This window comes from Xyrauchen texanus, chromosome 32 (genome assembly GCF_025860055.1).
Source record: "Xyrauchen texanus isolate HMW12.3.18 chromosome 32, RBS_HiC_50CHRs, whole genome shotgun sequence".
Taxonomy (NCBI): Eukaryota; Metazoa; Chordata; class Actinopteri; order Cypriniformes; family Catostomidae; genus Xyrauchen; species Xyrauchen texanus.
This window is the reverse complement of record NC_068307.1, coordinates 29,963,376-29,982,955: the sequence shown is the minus strand read 5'-3', so window position 1 is coordinate 29,982,955 and position 19,580 is coordinate 29,963,376. Positions and strand designations below refer to the sequence as shown.

Sequence of the window (19,580 nt, the reverse complement as noted above, 5' to 3'; positions counted from 1 at the left end):
TTCAAAAGAACCGGCTCATAAGAGTCATTCGTTCGGGAATCGGACTACACTGGTCACACTGTAGATTCAAAAGAACCAGCTCATAAGAGTCATTCGTTCGGGAATCGGACTAATCGCCTCATAGATTCAGTAGAGAGGCAGTTAGCTCCTGATTAGAATTTTAATGGTAATGCTAATATTTCAGTATACCATATTTTAATGTTTTAAGAAAAATAACATTTATTACCTCAAAACACTTGTGAATGTGCATTTTCAAATTCATGTTGTCACCTCCTGTCAGTCACTGATTCTGAAAAGTGATTCATTAGACTGATTCGAACTAATGACTCATGAGTTTGTGAGTCTTTTTGATTTGGAGTCATTCATTTGTGTACCCTTTGAACTCATTGACCCAACAGTAGTTCAAGGAGAAAAACAGAAGAAAAAGACGCATTTGTGTTGAAAGATTTAGTGCTGGATGTGTGTACATGATCTTATCAAATATATTTAGTCACTAGTGAGTGTATGTGGGTTTAGCTGGCTATAATTTGTGTACAGTAGTGAGCTAAATCTGAAGACGGTTTGGGATGTGCTCAACAGGAAAACAATTAATATATAACAGATTTTAAACATACAAATAGTTTTCTTTTAAGTTTAGGATTCACCTGTAGTTCTTACCATTAGCTTTATATAAAACAGTAGAAGTCTACGGTATGTTCACATTTAGGTGTGTGTGTGTGTGTGTGTGTGTGTGTGTGTGTGTGAGCGTGTATTTATCACTTTGTGGGGACCAAATGTCCCCATAAGGATAGTAAAACCCGAAATTTTTGACCTTGTGGGGACATTTTGTCGGTCCCCATGAGGAAAACAGCTTATAAATCATACTAAATTATGTTTTTTGAAAATGTAAAAATGCAGAAAGTTTTCTGTGAGGGTTAGGTTTAGGGGTAGGGTTAGGTTTAGGGGATAGAATATAAAGTTTGTACAGTATAAAAACCATTATGTCTATGGAAAGTCCCCATAAAACATGGAAACACAACGTGTGTGTGTGTGTGTGTGTGTCAGAGACAGTAAGTCTGAATGAATGCTGGATTGTTTCGGCTCATTCAGTTTGTTGTGCTGGAGAGAGACTGGTACAGCGGGCACAAGTCCCTTTTGCTCTCTTTTCTGTCTTATTAACAAGTTCTGTTCCATCAAACATCTTCCCTCAAGACCGGCAAACAGACCACAAGAACATTAGCACAGTATTACAGGACAGGATTTTACAAAACACAAGGTATGTGATCGATACGCAAAATGTCTTGATGGACAGGAGGATCTCACTTAATCGCTGTGGTTTTGAATTGAACTCATCAGAAACTCCGAGATACTACATTCCTGAAGAAAGAGCGATTGAGATGTTCCAAGATCATTTGCCGTCTTTATTTGTGTAACATTTCACGCTTTTGTTGTGGTTACAACTTGGGGAACTTTATCCTAAAAATAGACTGAATCCTCATGATGCTAAATATCATTTTGTATTTCTTTTTATTTTAAGTTGAAATATGTGCTGCACAATTGATGCTCGCTGTGTTAAAGCAACTCAAATCATTAGCGCCACGGTTATTGTTGCTGGATTATTAATTTGAATAAATATTAACTGAGTGCATTGATATATATTCAAACTGCCACTTCAGTGAGTTAAAGTGCTGTCTGAAGTGTTCGGAAAATAACAGCCTTTACCCTCTCCAGCGCAGAGCGCATGTTACATAAAACAACACATGGGAATGTGACATAACCCATCATTTTCCAGATCATACGTCACTCTCACCCCTGTTGTGGCTTATGTCTTGTTCAGGTACCTGCAGGAGGTGGGATACACCGACACCATCCTCGATGTGAAGTCACAGCGAGTCAAAGCGCTGCTCGGACTGACAGGAGACAACGGAGAGAGACCTGGAGACAAGAAATCAGAACTCATGGTGAACGGAACCGAACCGTCCTCTCTGAAGGACAGCACCACCACCATGATCGGGTCAGTGAGGGCTCATGAGGGTTTCTCCAGCAGAGCTGTTTACTCATCCCTGTGTTGTTGTAACTCTATATGACTTTCTGTCTTTTTCTGAACACAAAGGGAGAATCTGTGAATAAATGTTGTGCTCAGTTATGTCATACAATGGCAGTTTATGGTGACACTTCTTCAAGCTTCAAAAGAGCACAAAGTATAATTCAGAAGTCTAATTAATTATTCATGAGACTTATCAGGGCTTGACATTAACTTTTTGAGGCACTTGTCCTTCGGACAAGTACATTTATGTTTCACTTGTCCTTGCACAAAAGTCACTTGCCCGGGTAAAGATTTATAATTTCATTTATTTTTTTTGTGTTTTGCTAATGCAGAATTCGAACAAACCATTGAAAGCGTTTAAAACATTTACACAATTTCTGTTATGTACTGTTTTGCAGCTTCGTCCCAAGATCCTTTGGTAACATACAGACCGTGCAGTTACTTGAAAGAGGAATTATTTACTAGCGTCATCTCAGTTACAGTTCAGTACATTATCAGGGCTTGGAAATACTGTGACTTGCTAAAGTAGGCAAATGGCTAATAGTAATATTTAACTATGTACATTGTACAACCAATACAAATGCTGTTAAAGGATTAGTTCACCTCAAAATGAAAATTTTATGATAATTTACTCACCCCAATGCCATCCAAGATGTTCATGTCTTTCTTTCTTCAGTGGAAAAGAAATTAAGTTTTTTGAGGAAAACATTTCAGGATTTTTCTCCACACAATGGACTTCAAGCTTAAACCATTGCTCAGCAATTGAAATAAAGTTGAAATGAAATCTAAATAATAGATTATTTTAAATTAGAAACAATGCCTAGGCAATTAACTGATAGGATATGCCTAAATAAATATGATTAAGTTTAACAACACGTTGAAGTCCAAATCGATGCAGTTTAAAAGGGCTTTGAAGTGCTTCAAAGGGCTGTGCACGCAGCTGAGGAATTGGGTCTTTATCTAGCTGAAACGATCGTTCATTTTCTAAAAAAAAAAATATTTATTCTTTTTATAACCACAATTGTTGGTCTTGTGCTGGTCTCGCGACGTTGGAAACGTCACGTAAATATAATTTTTTATTAATAATTATAAAATAAAACAAAGATGTCGGATCGATTTTGAAGTTGGAGGAGAAAATTAGATGGAATTTTCATTTTGAGGTGAACTAATGCTTTAATGCTTTTAATGCTTGCTTACAGTAGCTACACAGCTGCCGACGCTAAGTTAGCTAGCTAACGTCACTTACTTGTCAGCCAGGTTGGGTTATGCTCGACAGACGCTCACAGAACATTACTCCGTCTTCATAAATAACACAGTCGAATTCATCTCTCCATTTGGTTAAAAAATTTCGTTCCCGTTTTAATTCCTATGTTGTTGGTTTAAGGTGACTTCTTGTTTTTGGAGCTTTTCTGTTTATAACCTGAAAAAATAACGAGGCATTTTAATGTTTTCTAAATCGGTGTTTGCTGGAAATATACCTCCATCTCCGATGTAAAGCGGATGCTCTTTAGAGAGAAATTCATATGGATTGCATAATCAGACGGTAACGTTAGGCTATTTTCTTTCGATTCGAATTGGTTCTTTAAAAGTGGACATTTCAAGCTTTAGCCTAACGTTACATAGACTATATTTTGTTTCAGTTCAGTTTCAGTTCACGGAGACCATGAAAGCCCGCCTGATTGTTTTATTTTATTTTGCAAAAGCACGTTTTCTTGTTATTGTGAGTTTACACAAATAAAAGTAGTTGCAAATTATGTATTATTATTTTCAGTATGACCAGAAATGATAGAGTATTTAAGTTGTTTCCACTGTTGATAGGAAAACCCAAGTGTTAGCGCCAGCGCCTCTGTTCCATGCAGTGCGCGCTCCACACTCGCGACAAACCCTTGGATATGCGTCAGAATCTTGTGTTTATTAAAAAATGTGTTAGTTTCAAATCGATTAAATTAAATCTGTAAAATAGGCGTAATGAGTGGCACATAACGTGAAGTAACATGGCATTTTATTTTGTTTGAAATTTAACTTGTCCGGTCGGACAACTAATTTTCTCTTCTACTTGTCCTACAAAAAATCCACTTGTCCCGGACAAGCGGACAAGCCTTAATGTCGAGCCCTGCTTATGATTGTTATGGAATATATACGATAAGATTTGATGAGAAACTGAAATCTGATGTATTATTTAGTGTAAATGTTCACTGACCGTTGATCTGTGTGCGTTCATGAGACAGCCTGCACGTGAGCTTTAGAGCTACTGTAGTCACGCTGCCGTTCGTGAGGTGGGGTGCTCGAGTGAAAACTCGTTTTGTTTTGCCTCAAGGGGACCACCAGCGATATTAACAACAGAAAACACAACACAGCTGCACACAAACCGAAAAGATCAGAACTTCTTAAACATGTCTGAAGAGTTTGTAGTGGAAGAATTGATGCATTTCTATGTCCAGCCTTATCGTTTGAAAGTCCTCAATCAAACAGAGAGATGTGGCTGAAGGTAACCACCAGCACCGCTGCACCCTATACACATATTACACAGTCTGCATAGGGCACCAACTCCCTAGGGGGCATCATCTTATCTGAGGGGAAAACCCCACCGGCTGCCTTTATTCACACATTATCCCTTATTCAAGGACCCGTAAGCAGTCACGGAACACAGACGATCACCTCACGCTTGCACCACGCTGCCGGACCGGTGCCAGTTCATAGCAGACGGGGTTACCCGGCGTGACGGCAAATATAGAAACCAAGTGATCAAGAGAATGTCCCATTGCTCATCGCGGCTGTTTGGACAGAAAAAAACTATAACTTTTATTGTGTCATTTGGAGTAGGACACAGTGTAACTGTAGCTAACTTCAGCCCCATCGCTCTGTTTGATTGAGGCAAGAAAAAAGGCTGGACATAGAAATGCATCAATTCTTCCACTACAAACTCTTGAGTCATGTTTGTACGTTCTGTTCTCTGTTTTGTGCAGCTGTGTAGTGTTTACTGTTGTTAATGTCGCTGGTGGTCATGTTGAAATGAATCAAAATGAGTTTTCACTTGATCGACACATTTCGCATGTGCCGCGTTACTACAGTAGCTCTCTTGTAAAGAGCTCAAAAGCTCGCATGAACACACACAGGAGTCTCATGAATAATTAATTAGACTTCTGAATGATACTTTTGTGTTCTTTTGAAGCTTGAAGAGGTGGTCACCTTAAACTGCCATTGTATGACATCACTGAGCACAACATTTATTCACAGTTTCTCCCTTTGTGTTCAGAAAAAGACAAAGTCATATAGAGTTATAACAACACGAGTGAGTAAATAATGACTGAATTATCATTTTTGGGTGAACTGTCCCTTTAAGATATATTGTCTGGTATTAGCTTATTGAGAGCTTGTGTGAGATGTGAACTGTCCTCAGGATGTGATAGATGAATTGTAAGAACTAGTCTAAGAAACCTGCATATGTGAAGGTTCATTCACTGTCGACAGTTGACTTTCTCATTTGTCTAGAGAATGTCTTGTAACTCGTTGTTGGTCTGGACTTCTACCCTTTCCACCACAGTAAACCGGAGATGTCAGACTCCACTACGGTGTTGGAAGCCTTCAAGTTCATCGAGAAAGCAGCAGCTGAATTTAGCGATGAAGATGAGGATGAAGATAGCGATGGACAAAATAAGACCATCGTTGACCTTGCGACCGTAAGTAAACGCCATCACGCATTCAGAAAACTTCATAAGAATCTCACGAAATCATGGGTGTAGATTTGATTATGAACAGTACCGACCAAACGCAGTCAAAGTTAAGAAGTATTAGTTCTCATCATGAATTACTTTTAAGAATTACTAGGGACGCTGATTAATCCTGAAGAAAACCAACATTAAATTAAAGTTAATGAAAGTTACAATAAATAAATAAAGTTATGATATATTAAATAAGTCCTACATATATTATGACATAATTTTCTTTTTTTTTTAATACTCTTTCTAAACAAAAGCAAAGGTTCAAACCAACCCTACACCCTTAGACAAATCATTCCACAGAGAACATGACAGATACTGCATCACACCAGAACTCAACACACACCAGCTGCCATCACAAACACATTTCCTCTTCTGCTGTAGATGGTGAGGAGGAAGGTGTCTCCCTCGCCCTCCTCTTCCTCGGCAGATATGAGTGATGAACTGGACACAGAGGAAGTCCTGAAGGGCTTTGATTTTCTAGGTAACGGTGAAGACATGGAAGGCCCATCTGAAACGCCCTCCGCTGCAGACAGACCTGAATGGGGTAAGAACTGCATCCGTGCAGTGGCTGTTTTTGCAAACGGATTCGGAAAGAGTTTTCTTTATTACGAGAGCAGAAATAGTGTTGACGTGTGGAAATCCCAGCCGGAGAATTATGTGGAGACCAAAGATCTATATCAAAACCTGGTGAGCTGACTTGCTTTCTACCGCCCAAATAGGCAGGTACCTTCTAAGGTAGCATCCTAATGCAGACGAAACTAGTGTTCGACCGATATATCGGCCGATATTTGGTATTTTTACGCTATTGACAGCAGCCGTTACAATTTTCCGTTTGGCCGATTCGTTTAGCTAGCTGCATGGTTGCCGTGAATCACCCGTTGGAGCCGTCTGAGGAATGTACAGTAAATGACCAATCACAGTTATTTTTGTTGTGCTGCACCACCACCAGCTCAAAAATGCACTTTTCTTTTGCCTCGAACTTTTGAAATATTTGTTCTTACTTCCTCTGATTTTTCTCCTTATGATCGTTTGAATGCACCACTTACTGTAGAATTCCACCTATTACAGTGGCAGCCATGATGGATGGTGATGGTTTTTTCACAACTTCTCTTGCCCAAAAAAATTATCGGATGATCTACAGCCTAATCCACACAAAAATACTGTTATACATATAATAATAATAATAATAATAAAAACGACTGTGTTACGGTAATTAGAATGAGGTGGTAAAATGTGATAAAGTCAGTAGCGGCTCGTGACCGCAGGTATAGGTGGGGCAGACCCCCCAACATTATTCATCTTGTTCAACTCGTTGTTCAAACACAAACGCTTTGACACAATATGTGGTGTCTTTGCGTTTTTCAACCATGTATATATTCCTGCCCCAATGGGTCTCAATCAGGGCTCATTGCAGTACCATATTTGACCACAGATTTCCATTGGATAAACTGAGGGGGCGCTGTGGAGTTCAGTAAGGCAGCAGACTCTCTCCCCCACATGCTTGGATGTCTGTTTCAAACACTGCATAACAGAGGCTTCAGCAACATTACGACTTAAAGAATAAGATAAAAACTGCTTTCAAATACACATGTCAGCATTTTGAACACATTTACTGGAAAACAAATTACATTATTGGCAGTTTATAGAATGTATGTATGTTTTCAAGTGGATTCATATTTAGGCGGGCTCTACCCTACCTCCCCATATTGACGAGCCGTCCTGAAAACAGTTTGACAATGGCAAAAATCAAAGTGGTTCTAAATGTTCAAGTGCTTCATTTTCTTCATTTGACCAGAACGTTGTCAGGTTCACCCACTAGGTTTTGCCACAGAGCTCTGGTCTTGGAGAATTACTGTTTGTGCTGGTTGTCCTGCAGCAAGATCTTTCCAGACATTTTAGAAAGTTTCAAGGATGTTTTGTGGTTTTAATCTTGTCTTTTCTTGTCTTACCATTGGGCACAGTTTAGGGCATGTGTTTCCCAACACACGGCTCGTTTCATTGTTTACAAGTGTAATGTGTGATTTCAGGATGGTTGCACGACATCAAATGCACTCGAGTGTTAATGTCTGGAGCACAGTGTTCCTGTACATTGTGTTTGTCTCCTTGTGTGTTTCTCCTCACACACACACACTGGTTAATCTGTTCCATGCACTAGGGCTGGGCGATAAAACAATCTTGATATTTATCGGGGGAAAAAATACTTGATATCGATGATAAGCATTTCGAGGAAATTTCGATATTTAGCCTATATTCTACTTGTAGACGATCAGGTGCGTGTCGCTAAATACACAAGCAGGTTAGCAAAGTTATTCACACAACTAGCTGAATCTCAGTCATGAAATCAGGTGTTTAGAAAGTAATAGCTAGCTAGCTAGCCATCTGGCTAATATGATATCGTTATGTACCATACAAGACAGCCTTTGACTGAACGCAACAGCAGGTCTGACTTCAACACCGATGCTGTTTATTCTTGTACTATTTCATTAATCCTTTTTCATGATACATAGTGCTGTCACATCTGCTTATTTTTTGGCAAGACCGTCTTTCAGTGGACGTTATGACTTTTCGGCTACAGCAATTATGCCATGTACATGTTACGGAAATGACACATGTCAGGCAGAAACTTAAGTATCAAGAGTATCAAACGTCCACTGAAGACAGTTAAATTGTGGCGAAAAGAGGTCACGCACCTTATGTAGGATTAATTACTAAACTGACTGTACTTCTTGAACTTCAAATTAAAAGGTAGCTTATCATGTGGAGTTTACTTGTGAACAATCAAGTTATGTTTACATTCATTTTTGAGCTCTAACAAATTTTTGAATGCATTTCCTTCTCAATTAATGGTATTAAATTTACAGTGGCAAAAAAAGTATGTGAACCCTTTTGAATCGGCTTGTTTTTCTATTAATTGTTCATAAAATGTTTCATTTTGATATACGGTGCCCTTTTCACACCATACGTAGGGCTGTATGTTCTTCCCAAACATTTCAACCTTAGTTTCATCAGTCCACAAAACATTTTCCCAGTAGTGTTTTGGAGTATCAAGGTGGTCTTTGGCAAACTTCAGGTGCGCAGCAATGTTTTTGTTGGAAAGCAGCGCTTCCTTCGTGATGTCCTTCCTTGAACACCATATCTGTTTAATGTTTTACGTACAATAGACTCATGAACAGAGATATTCCAGTGATTCCTTAAAGTCTTTGGCTGTTGCTCTCGGGCTCTTTATTACCTCATTGATCATTCTGCGGTGTCTCATTTGAGTCATCTTGACTGGACGGCCACTTCTAGTACTAAATCATCTCCATTTATAGACAGTTTGTCTGACTGTGGACAGATGAATATCTAATGGCCACTTCTAGTGAGAGTACCTATAGTACTAAATCATCTCCATTTATAGACAGTTTGTCTAACTGTGGACAGATGAATATCTAACGGCCACTTCTAGTGAGAGTACGTATAGTACTAAATCATCTCCATTTATAGACAGTTTGTCTGACTGTGGACAGATGAATATCTAATGGCCACTTCTAGTGAGAGTACCTATAGTACTAAATCATCTCCATTTATAGACAGTTTGTCTGACTGTGGACAGATGAATATCTAATGGCCACTTCTAGTGAGAGTACCTATAGTACTAAATCATCTCCATTTATAGACAGTTTGTCTGACTGTGGACAGATGAATATCTAACGGCCACTTCTAGTGAGAGTACGTATAGTACTAAATCATCTCCATTTATAGACAGTTTGTCTGACTGTGGACAGATGAATATCTAACAGCCACTTCTAGAGAGAGTACCTATAGTACTAAATCATCTCCATTTATAGACAGTTTGTCTGACTGTGGACAGATGAATATCTAATGGCCACTTCTAGTGAGAGTACCTATAGTACTAAATCATCTCCATTTATAGACAGTTTGTCTGACTGTGGACAGATGAATATCTAATGGCCACTTCTAGTGAGAGTACCTATAGTACTAAATCATCTCCATTTATAGACAGTTTGTCTAACTGTGGACAGATGAATATCTAACGGCCACTTATAGTGAGAGTACGTATAGTACTAAATCATCTCCATTTATAGACAGTTTGTCTAACTGTGGACAGATGAATATCTAATGGCCACTTCTAGTGAGAGTACCTATAGTACTAAATCACCTCCATTTATAGACAGTTTGTCTAACTGTGGACAGATGAATATCTAAACTCTTCCAAATAACTTTGTAACCCTTTCCAGCTTTATGCAAAGCAACAATTCTTGATCGTAGGTCTTCTGAGATCTCTTTTCTGTGAGGCATGGTCCACATCAGCAGATGCTTCTTGTGAATAGCAAACTCAAAATGTTTGAGTGCTTTTTATAAGTCAAAGTAGATCTAACCCACACCTCCAATCTCATTAAGCGGATACCAGGCTTGCCAACTCCTGACTCTAATTAGCTTTTGATGACATCATTAGCCTAGGGGCTCACATACTTTTTCCCAATCTACACTGTGAATGTTTGAATGATGTATTTAATATGTACAATAACAATACAACAAATTGTGTTATTAGTTAAAACAGATTGTGTTTGTTCTTTATTGTAACTTAGATGAAGATCAAACCAGATTTTAATCAAATTTATACATAAATGCAGGTAATTGCAAAGGGTTCACATACTTTTTTGCCACTGTATATCGTAATAAATATCGATATAAAAAAAATAAATTGTTTAATATTTTTGGCCATATCGCCCGGCCCTACCGTACACTCCCTACCCTCCTGATCCCAGTACTGTTGAGTCCCTGAAGAGAATTGGACTGATATTTTTCTCCCCAAAAACACAGTTCTCGTGTCGATCTTCCCTCTACGCGTCAGTCGGCTTTCTGGAACTAAAAACTCGGGATTACGCTCATAGAAAATCATGCTGGAATATTAAAAGCTGCTCCTTCGTATTTATCATCCTGCTGAGAACGGTTGGGTAGAATTTTATCACTTAAGCACTTTTAAAAAGTTTGACTTTACTGACGTTTTTGTACTGTCAAGTGTTCGCTTGGGGATATTTTTTTGTTCGAGCTCATCCCTGAAATTATTGACCTAACAGAACTCGGGTAGTCGACAAACGTTGATGATTTGTTCAAACTTATTGTGGGTTTGATTTTGAACGAGGCCATCTTTATTTAGTTATTCTCCTCACCAAACTCATTTTAAAATGATGCTGCACATATAAACGCAGGCTTCGTTCACCTAGGGTGCTTTAGTTCGTTCAGGAGAAAAGAGTTTGGCTTCTTCCATTTGAATAAATTAGGCTTCACAGTGACGTTTGTAAAAGAACATTTGCGTGGCTCATCAGAGATGGATGTCATGCATTTGAAATAGAGGTTAACCGATAGTGGATTTTGCCGATATGACAACTAAGGTGGTGGAAAAGGATGATTAATCGGCAGACAGTTTCTACAAATGATTTATAGAATGTGAAGTTTTCTTAGACTTTCCTTTCTATGACAAACACAAAGGCTACAATAGTCCAAAATGAATACAATTTGTATTTTGTTAACCAAAATCCCAATAATAATAATAATAATAATGACATTTTTATATATAATAACTATAAACAAGCCCGGACCACACCAGGGACATTTATTTAGAAATTTCTGAGACTTGGCTCATTTACAATGATCTTTATTTAAATATTAGCTAAATTAAGCTCTTTATCACATGTACAGTTGAAGTCAGAAGTTTACATACACTTGGCAAGTTTAGGACATCTACTTTGTGCAGCAGAGTCATTTTTCCAACAATTGTTTACAGACCGATTGTTTCACTTTTAATTAACTAGAAGTACAGTTACAGTGGTTCAGACGTTTACATACACTAAGTTAACTGTGCCTTTAACCCTTTCCCCGCCAAACACGGAATTTTCCGTGTTTTATGAAAAAACGCTTCCCCGCCAAACACAGAATTTTCTGGGTTTCCGTGTTTTAGGTGTTATACGGTAAGGAAGACCCCTCCTTACGTTTTGAAAGAGTACGCAACTCTTTGATCAAAGAAACAGACTGCGATCGTCTCAAACATGAAGAAGTGGAGTATTGAGAAGCTCAAAATATCAGACATAAACATGCCTTTTTATCAGCTTTTTGTCTGAAATGTTGTTTTTTGACAAAACCTACCTCTGTTCAAGTCGCAATAAAAAAGAACAAATGAAGATAAAATAAAATCGTTTTTTTGCCTAAAAGCAGAGGCCCAGATCTTTATTCTGATATATAGCATCTTCATATATTCATGGAAGAAAATATTCTGCGGGCCATTAAAGTTTAGCTTAAAATCGTCAAAAACCCTGGCGGTGGCTGGCAACTTTTTTAAAAAACGCTGGCAGGGAAAGAGTTAAGCAGCTTGGAAAATTCCAGAAAATGATGTCAAGCTTTTAGACAATTAGACAATTAGCTTCTGATAGGAGGTGTACTGAACTGGAGGTGTACCTGTGGATGTATTTTAAGGCCTTCCTTCAAACTCAGTGCCTCTTTGCTTGATATCATGGGAAAATCTAAAGAAATCAGACAAGACCTCAGAAAATAAAATTTTGGACCTGCACAAGTCTGGTTCATCCTTGAGAGCAATTTCCAAACACCTGAAGGTGCCACGTTCATCTGCACAAACAATAGTACGCCAGTATAAACACCATGTGACCACACAGTCATCGTACCGCTCAGGAAGGAGACGCATTCTGTCTCCTAGAGATGAACGTAGTTGCTGGAGGAAACAGGAGGACGAGTATCTAGATCCACAGTAAAACAAGTCCTATATCAACATAACCTGAAAGGCTGCTCAGCGAGGAAGAAGCCGCTGCTCCAAAACCACCATAAAAAAGCCAGACTACAGTTTACATGTGCACATGGGGCCAAAGATCTTACTTTTGGAGAAATGTCCTCTGGTCTGATGAAACAGGAAATGAACTGTTTGGCCATAATGACCATCGTTATGTTTGGAGGAAAAAGGATGAGGCTTGCAAGCCGAAGAACAGCATCCCAACCGTGAAGCATGGGGGTGCAGCATCATGATTTTGGGGTGCTTTGCTGCAGGAGGGACGGGTGCTCTTCATAAAATAAATGGCATCATGAGGAAGTAAAATTATGTGGATATATTGAAGCAACATCTCAAGACATCATACAGGAAGTTAAAGCTCGGTCACAAATGGGTCTCTCAATTGGACAATGACCAATAATATGTCTTTAGTCAAGGTATTGGAGCGGCCATCACGAAGCCCTGACCTCAATCCGATTTGTGTGCAGAACTGAAAAAGCGTGTGTGAGCAAGGAGGCCTACAAACCTGTCTCAGTTACACAAGTTCTGTTTGGAGGAAAAGGAAGAAATTCCCAAAAGGTTTGACACAAGTTAAACAATTTAAAGGCAATGCTAACAAATACAACAAAGTGTATGTAAACTTCTGACCCACTGGGAATGTGATGAAAGAAATAAAAGCTGAAATAAATCTCTACTCTACTATTATTCTGACATTTCACATTCTTAAAATAAAGCAGTGATCCAAACTGACCTCAGACAGGGAATATTTCTGTGATTAAATGTCAGAAATTGTGAAAAACTGAGTTTAAAGTGTGTGTAAACTTCTGACTTCAACTGTATATTCACCAGATGAAGGGTTATTTATATATATTGGAGGTATAATAAGAAATAATAAACTATCGGGTATAAATTTTTGCTGATATCCAATAGTTCCAAAAGGCAACTATTGACACCCGATATATCTGTTATACCGATTAATGGGCCTACCTCTAAGTAGTAGTTTGAAAGCCAATTTATTCTGAAGGGAGTACTATCGTTTGTCCAAACAGCGAAGACAACACAATATACAGTCGCGTTGTCTGTTTATCCTCTAGTAAAATGATGCAGCAGTTAGACTGGTATCGTAATGAAATGAGGGGTATAGCGGTGTCTCCCTCCATATCCTCCTCTTCCTCCGTGTAGAGAAGGAAGAGCAGAGCCCGTTGTCTGAGGCCTGGGGCGTGGATGAAGGTCTCATCTCGAAACTCAAGGAGCAGTACAGGAAGGAGCGCAAAGGGCAAGAAAGGGGTGAAGAGTAAGTCACCCGGACTTTAGCTCGCCGTCTCCTTTCTTTCTTTACTCCTTTTCTACTTCAAGTGGTGAACCGATATCGTTTTTTCAATGGCCGGTATATAATGCTTATTTACAAATATTTGAAAATAGAAAAAAAATAATCGGCTGTTAAGGTGCCTTTATTGACTAATACCAATAATCACTAAAAAGCAAATATTGGTCAATTAATTGGCCTGACCGATATATCGGTTTATCACAGATGTCTTCTAATGTACACTACCAGTCAAAAGCTTGATCACACTTCACTAAATTGATGTTTCTCATGATCTTAAAAACCTTTTGATCTCAAGGCTTATGCTAAAATGCTTGAAAAAGTTTTGTAGACCGATTTAAATTGTTATTTCATATTATTAATGACTATAATGTTATTATATTAAAGTGATAGAATAAAGAATGAGTAGCTGTGTCTTTTGACTGGTTGTGTATCTTCTTTTCTTTCCTCTCTTTTAAGCACTAAAATGGAATAATTCGTTAGGTTGACAAAAAAAATTAAAATGCAAAACCAGCAGCTCTCTTCAGTACTCTTACCGACACTCATTTGTTTATTTCACGTGTTAATGGCTTCCTCTTTCTTTAGTTTGTATTTGACACTGTCTTGTCGTTTCCCCCCTTTGCCTCTTTTCTCTCAGTTCTGTCATTCCTCTGTTCTTCAGTGCTTCTCTGAATAATAATTATCTTTTCCCATCATGCTTTGTACAAACTGTACTCTTTCCACAGTTTCTCTTCTCTTGAAACATACAATGTTTATTTAGATTTTCAATGCTGTAATACACATTTAGTTGGTCTTCTGTTGGCTTTCTATGGGTTTTATTCTTTCTCTTTTCTGATTGGTGCTCTTAGAGTAGGCGTGGCTGTTTTTTCCACCTTCTTTTGTTGGACATGCCCATTTATAACAAACTCCACTTCCATTGTAAGAGTATATGGATTATTAAAATAGAGATTGCTTGCTTACCCTCTCGATTATCTCACTTTTCTCTAATTTTCCAGTGCTTCATTTTCATTCTGTCAATCCATTTAGAAGTTTTGAGTTTTCAGATCCGGTGTTGTGCCCAGTCCAGCCCCCATCAAAATGCTGTCCTATTTGGGCTTGAGGGGGGTCCAAAGTAGGCTGTTTGTTATTGTTCAGACCACATCAACAAACAGTATTTTAGGATTTCTAATCACACAAACCAAACATTGCCAAAAAGTTCCTTGGTAGCGCCATCGCATGTACCATGGCATTCTTGAAAGTACCATATAAATACAATGAGTGCGTAAATATGGTAATCATATTTATCCAAATACCATGTTTTTTTCAATCTAATACCATTACTGTACCATGGTACCACCATAGGTTTTATTAGCGTAATAAATCCCATTTAGGGGTCAATTGGGGAGATGGATTTGACACAACGATGGCCAAATATACAATATGAACTAGTTGAAATATGGTTATTGTTCTCTCTGTAGGGCCAAACAGGTGTAAACTGCAGGATATGTTGGCTAATCTTCGTGACGCTGAGGATTTGTCATCTATTCAGCCGCCGATGGCACCCCCTGTCCGTCCGAGTCTGCCCCGCCTCAACGAACATCAAATTGGACGCACAGACGAGGGTATTTATCACCGAACTGACCGTTAATGTGTCATTGTGTAGATGTGGATTTATGTCATTGTGTAAATTGTGTATTGCAGTTGAAGCCCTGACATTCCCTCCGTCCTCTGGAAAGTCGTTTATTATGGGAACCGACGAGACTCTGGAAAGTGAACTGGGTCTCGGAGAGCTCGCCGGTCTCACGGTCGCCAACGAAGCAGAGAATCTGTCATACGACGTGAGTACAGAACTGTCAATCCAAACACTGAAACGTATAACATGGATCGATGGATGCAATTAAGATGTACGTGTTGTAGGCACTGAAGTTAAGCCTCCATTTGGGCTATTTGTATCGGCCCATATTTTGCAACTCTAGAGGCTTTTTACACTTGAAACATGCATAATTGAATGTTGCATTGAGCCAGAATGTAAAATCACTGACGTGCTCTAAATGTAAATGTGGCACGTATTAAATCAGGTGCCTTTGAAATGTCAGAGTTACCAACTGAATAGTGTCACATGTGTTTGTGAAGAGTAACCAAACTGAACAAACACTGATAGATCTGAACTTGAACAGACTCATTCATGCTGCACTTACTAAAGTCAATATACAAACACGATCTTTAATTAACACTCTCACTGATGTCACTCTCTCTTGGCTCTCAACGAAGGCGGTCGCATTTTCTCACCCTCTCCCTACCCTTATCTTCCCTGCTTTGCTCCTCTCGTCATATCTAGTCTACTGTCTTGTACTTGAGAGACTCTCTCAGCACTGCTCTTCAAACTAAGTCATCATGGATTTGATCAACTGGTCTCTCAACGCTAATTGACACCATCTTCTCGGCGAGAAGCTTGGGTTCGGGGAACCTGTCTGCCCTGGCGGAGCGTTAGCAGCTGGCTACACGATGGGCCGTGGGAGAGGTGGCGGGTGCGTGTGTCTGGCGGCTCTTTCCGTGGAGGGCGTTGAAGATATCTACCTATTCGGTACCATGATAACAGGTCTTCTGCTGATTGGATTAGGCATTGCCCTGGTTTATCGAGGAGTTAAGAAGGCGGTGACAGCTGTCCAAAGCCTCACAAGGCTGCCCGTCATGATTGAAACAGTGGGCAGAGCTGTCTGCACTCAGACTGGGTCTATGAACCAAAATACGGATAACATCATGGAGAAGCTCACAGCTTTGCAAAGGCAAATGGATCGTTTCAGAGACCAAAATGGACCAGGAGAATAGCCGTGTAAATTAGAATGCGGCTACTCTCCTTAAGACCAAACAATCCCAATCTTATCTGTTTCGGCCGCCCTCAACCAGCACTGGCCTTGGCCAAGGCAGCTGTTGGAACAACAACTCACCCGGAAGAGCACTGCAGTGAGCCACTCTCGCGTTACTTCCCGACTCCCCAGACACCTGGTGATTGTTGACTATGTCTGGGACCTGATCAAGGTTGTCTCCATGGCAACTTGCTGTGTATCGCTATGACAACCCCTGCGGACTGAGGCACCTAGATTAGATGCTGGCATAGCGACTCTCAGGCCTACACACACATGAACTCTTACACATATATACAGATATGCAATCATCCGCCCGATACCCTATCCCTCGCCTTAGCAGCTTTGTACCCCCAGTCTGACAGGCGGGTCTGTGACCAGCGCCGAACATGGCTGCAGGTCCGGATGGCTGCTTGCCTGTGCTGGGCCACCTCCACCCCCAATCCCTCCCCTGTTGCAAGTCTTGTTCATGTTGTAGAGTGTACTGATTATGTGCTAATGTTGCTGAGGTGTTTTTTCCCTGTTCCCACACTGTACTTCTTAAGGAGCATAGTCTGGGGGCTGCCTTTTTTTTCTCCTCTCCTCATGTCATGCTGTATTTCTTCTAATTCCCTGTCTTCCTGTCCTGTCTATCCCCTTGTCATATGTATGTTTGTATGGACAGGTCGATGGCCAATTTCACTGGTTTACTATGTGACAATAAAGGACTACTACTACACACACACACTCAATCAATGGAAGCCGGATCGTCATGGCAGTGATGTGACCGTGGCGGTGTTCCTTGTTTTTACCCAGTTATCACAAGCGATTGGAAAAGTCATTGGAATTCTTTGATTGAAATGAGTGGAAGTCAGGTTGCATACTATGAACCGTATGCATACTACATACTGCAGAAATAGCATGAGTAGTGTGTAGGATGCTATTATGAACATAGCCAGTGTCTCCAGTTTGTGGCATCCTGAGTTGTGTGTGCCAGCGTGTTGTGATGGCCGATATGCCAGTATATATTGCTGTGACGATTTAAAGAGATTAGCTACATTGTGTATAGCAATATGTAAATATCCATATGTGTGGCGTATGCATATCTATCAGTTGTTCGGGCTTCAAGTGAGACTGAGAGAATTGTTGAAACATAGACAGGCTTTTGCCAGCCTTGAAATATTTGACAAATTCAATGAGTTTGGCGCTTCATAAGTGCTAAATATGTTCTGCATTTGTGTTTATCTCTGGAGCATGCAAGTGCAAGCAAGTCCAGCAGGCTTCCCGATATTTGTGCTCCAGAGACAGGAGAGCGCCGAGCGGGATTGCACTCTGCAATCCGGCTTCTATCGATATCGAGATATTTAGCAGAATGATGGGGTTGATTTGAAGACAAGTTGAGTGTTTGTTTGGAAATTACTTTGACTATGTTTGTCAAGTTCCAAATGGAGACAAAATTTTATAAGAGGAAGTAGTTTTCATTATTACATATTTAATTGACCCACTGGATTATCCCAAAATAGGCATTACAATATGGTTATTTAAAGGTGCTGTAAGTGATTTTTGCCATTCTAGAAGCCTTAAAATTAGCCACACCCTTCTGCCCAAAAACACTGAAGGATACCAAATGAGCTTTATTGAGACCGACATCATGCAGAAGTGCTTGTCAAACAACAGCAGTAAAACAGCGCCCTCAACTGACAACTGTTATGAACAACATGGCATAAAAATGGCATTAAGCCTCAATAATTCACTGCTACTACAAAACTATGAGAACACACAAAATGATTGATAGGCAGAAAGCGTCACATTTTTGTTTATTGTTTACAGAGTCTAGAGCTGTCACAGAGACCGGTGAGATATCTCACAACACTTCTCTCATTCATGTCTTTCAGGGAGTCTCTAACAAAAAATCTAAACTAGCCGCAAATTTGACTCTCGTTATTTTCACATGCAAATGAACATTTGATTCACCGCAAATGTTTGCCAGAAGTTTGCAGCTCTTCACCGGTAGTGGTGAATCTCCAGCAAGCTTTTGGCAACAGTGGCGAATTTGCGGCAAGTTTGCGGTTTACGATTTTCGTAAGGGCTAGGAATCTTTTTCCAATCCATCAGTGGATTGTTTTCTTCCCTGATGGGACGGGCATTTTGCAGGATTACAATGCCAAGATTCATCGTGCTCAAGTTGTGAAAGAGTGGTTCAGGGAGCATAAGGAATCATTTTCACACATGTATTGTCCACCACAGAGTCCTTAATCCCATTGAAAGTCTTTGGGATGTGCTGGAGAAGACTCCCCCGTCATCAATACAAGATCTGTACGGAAATAAATATTGTGATGCTGCATCAGGTTGTAGAAACAATGCCATGACGAATGCATGCCGTAATCAAAGCTAAATGCGGTATTGAGTCGAACCACTATGTAATGTCTTTTCCAGCACATCCCAAAAACTTTTAGTGAGGTTAAGGACTCTATGGTGGTCAATTCATGTGTCAGCTGACTTCATTTTATTGCCTCATAACATTGCTGAGCCTCGACCTGACCAATTGAAGCAACCGCAGATCATAACCATTATTTAAATTCAAACGGCAATTTTTTTTTTTGGCCAGGCAGTTTATATCGTTAATGTGATATAAAATGATTCCTATTGTGATTTAAGATTTTGGTCATATTGCACACCCCTACTAGCGTGTTAAATCTAAGCCCAAATATTTCATGTTTTCACAGATCGCCAACAACAAAGATGCCCTGCGTAAGACCTGGAACCCCAAATTCACTCTCAGGAACCATTTCGATTCCATTCGCGGTCTGGCGTTTCACCCCGTGGAGCCCGTGCTGGTCACTGCATCTGAAGACCACACGCTGAAAATGTGGAATCTACAGAAAACTGCTCCGACCAAGAAGTGAGA

At 39.7% G+C, this 19,580-nt stretch overlaps 1 protein-coding gene across 1 annotated transcript in view; it reads left to right on the top strand.

Moving 5' to 3' along the window:
• Window positions 1–19,580, top strand: part of LOC127625792 (striatin-like) — a 64,389-nt gene that overhangs the window by 35,141 nt on the left and 9,668 nt on the right. Inside the window, 8 exon segments of the mRNA XM_052101145.1 lie at window positions 1,817–1,993; window positions 5,571–5,706; window positions 6,130–6,292; window positions 13,709–13,797; window positions 13,799–13,820; window positions 15,308–15,451; window positions 15,531–15,667; window positions 19,399–19,574. Of these exon segments, the coding sequence (XP_051957105.1) occupies window positions 1,817–1,993; window positions 5,571–5,706; window positions 6,130–6,292; window positions 13,709–13,797; window positions 13,799–13,820; window positions 15,308–15,451; window positions 15,531–15,667; window positions 19,399–19,574 (1,044 nt within the window).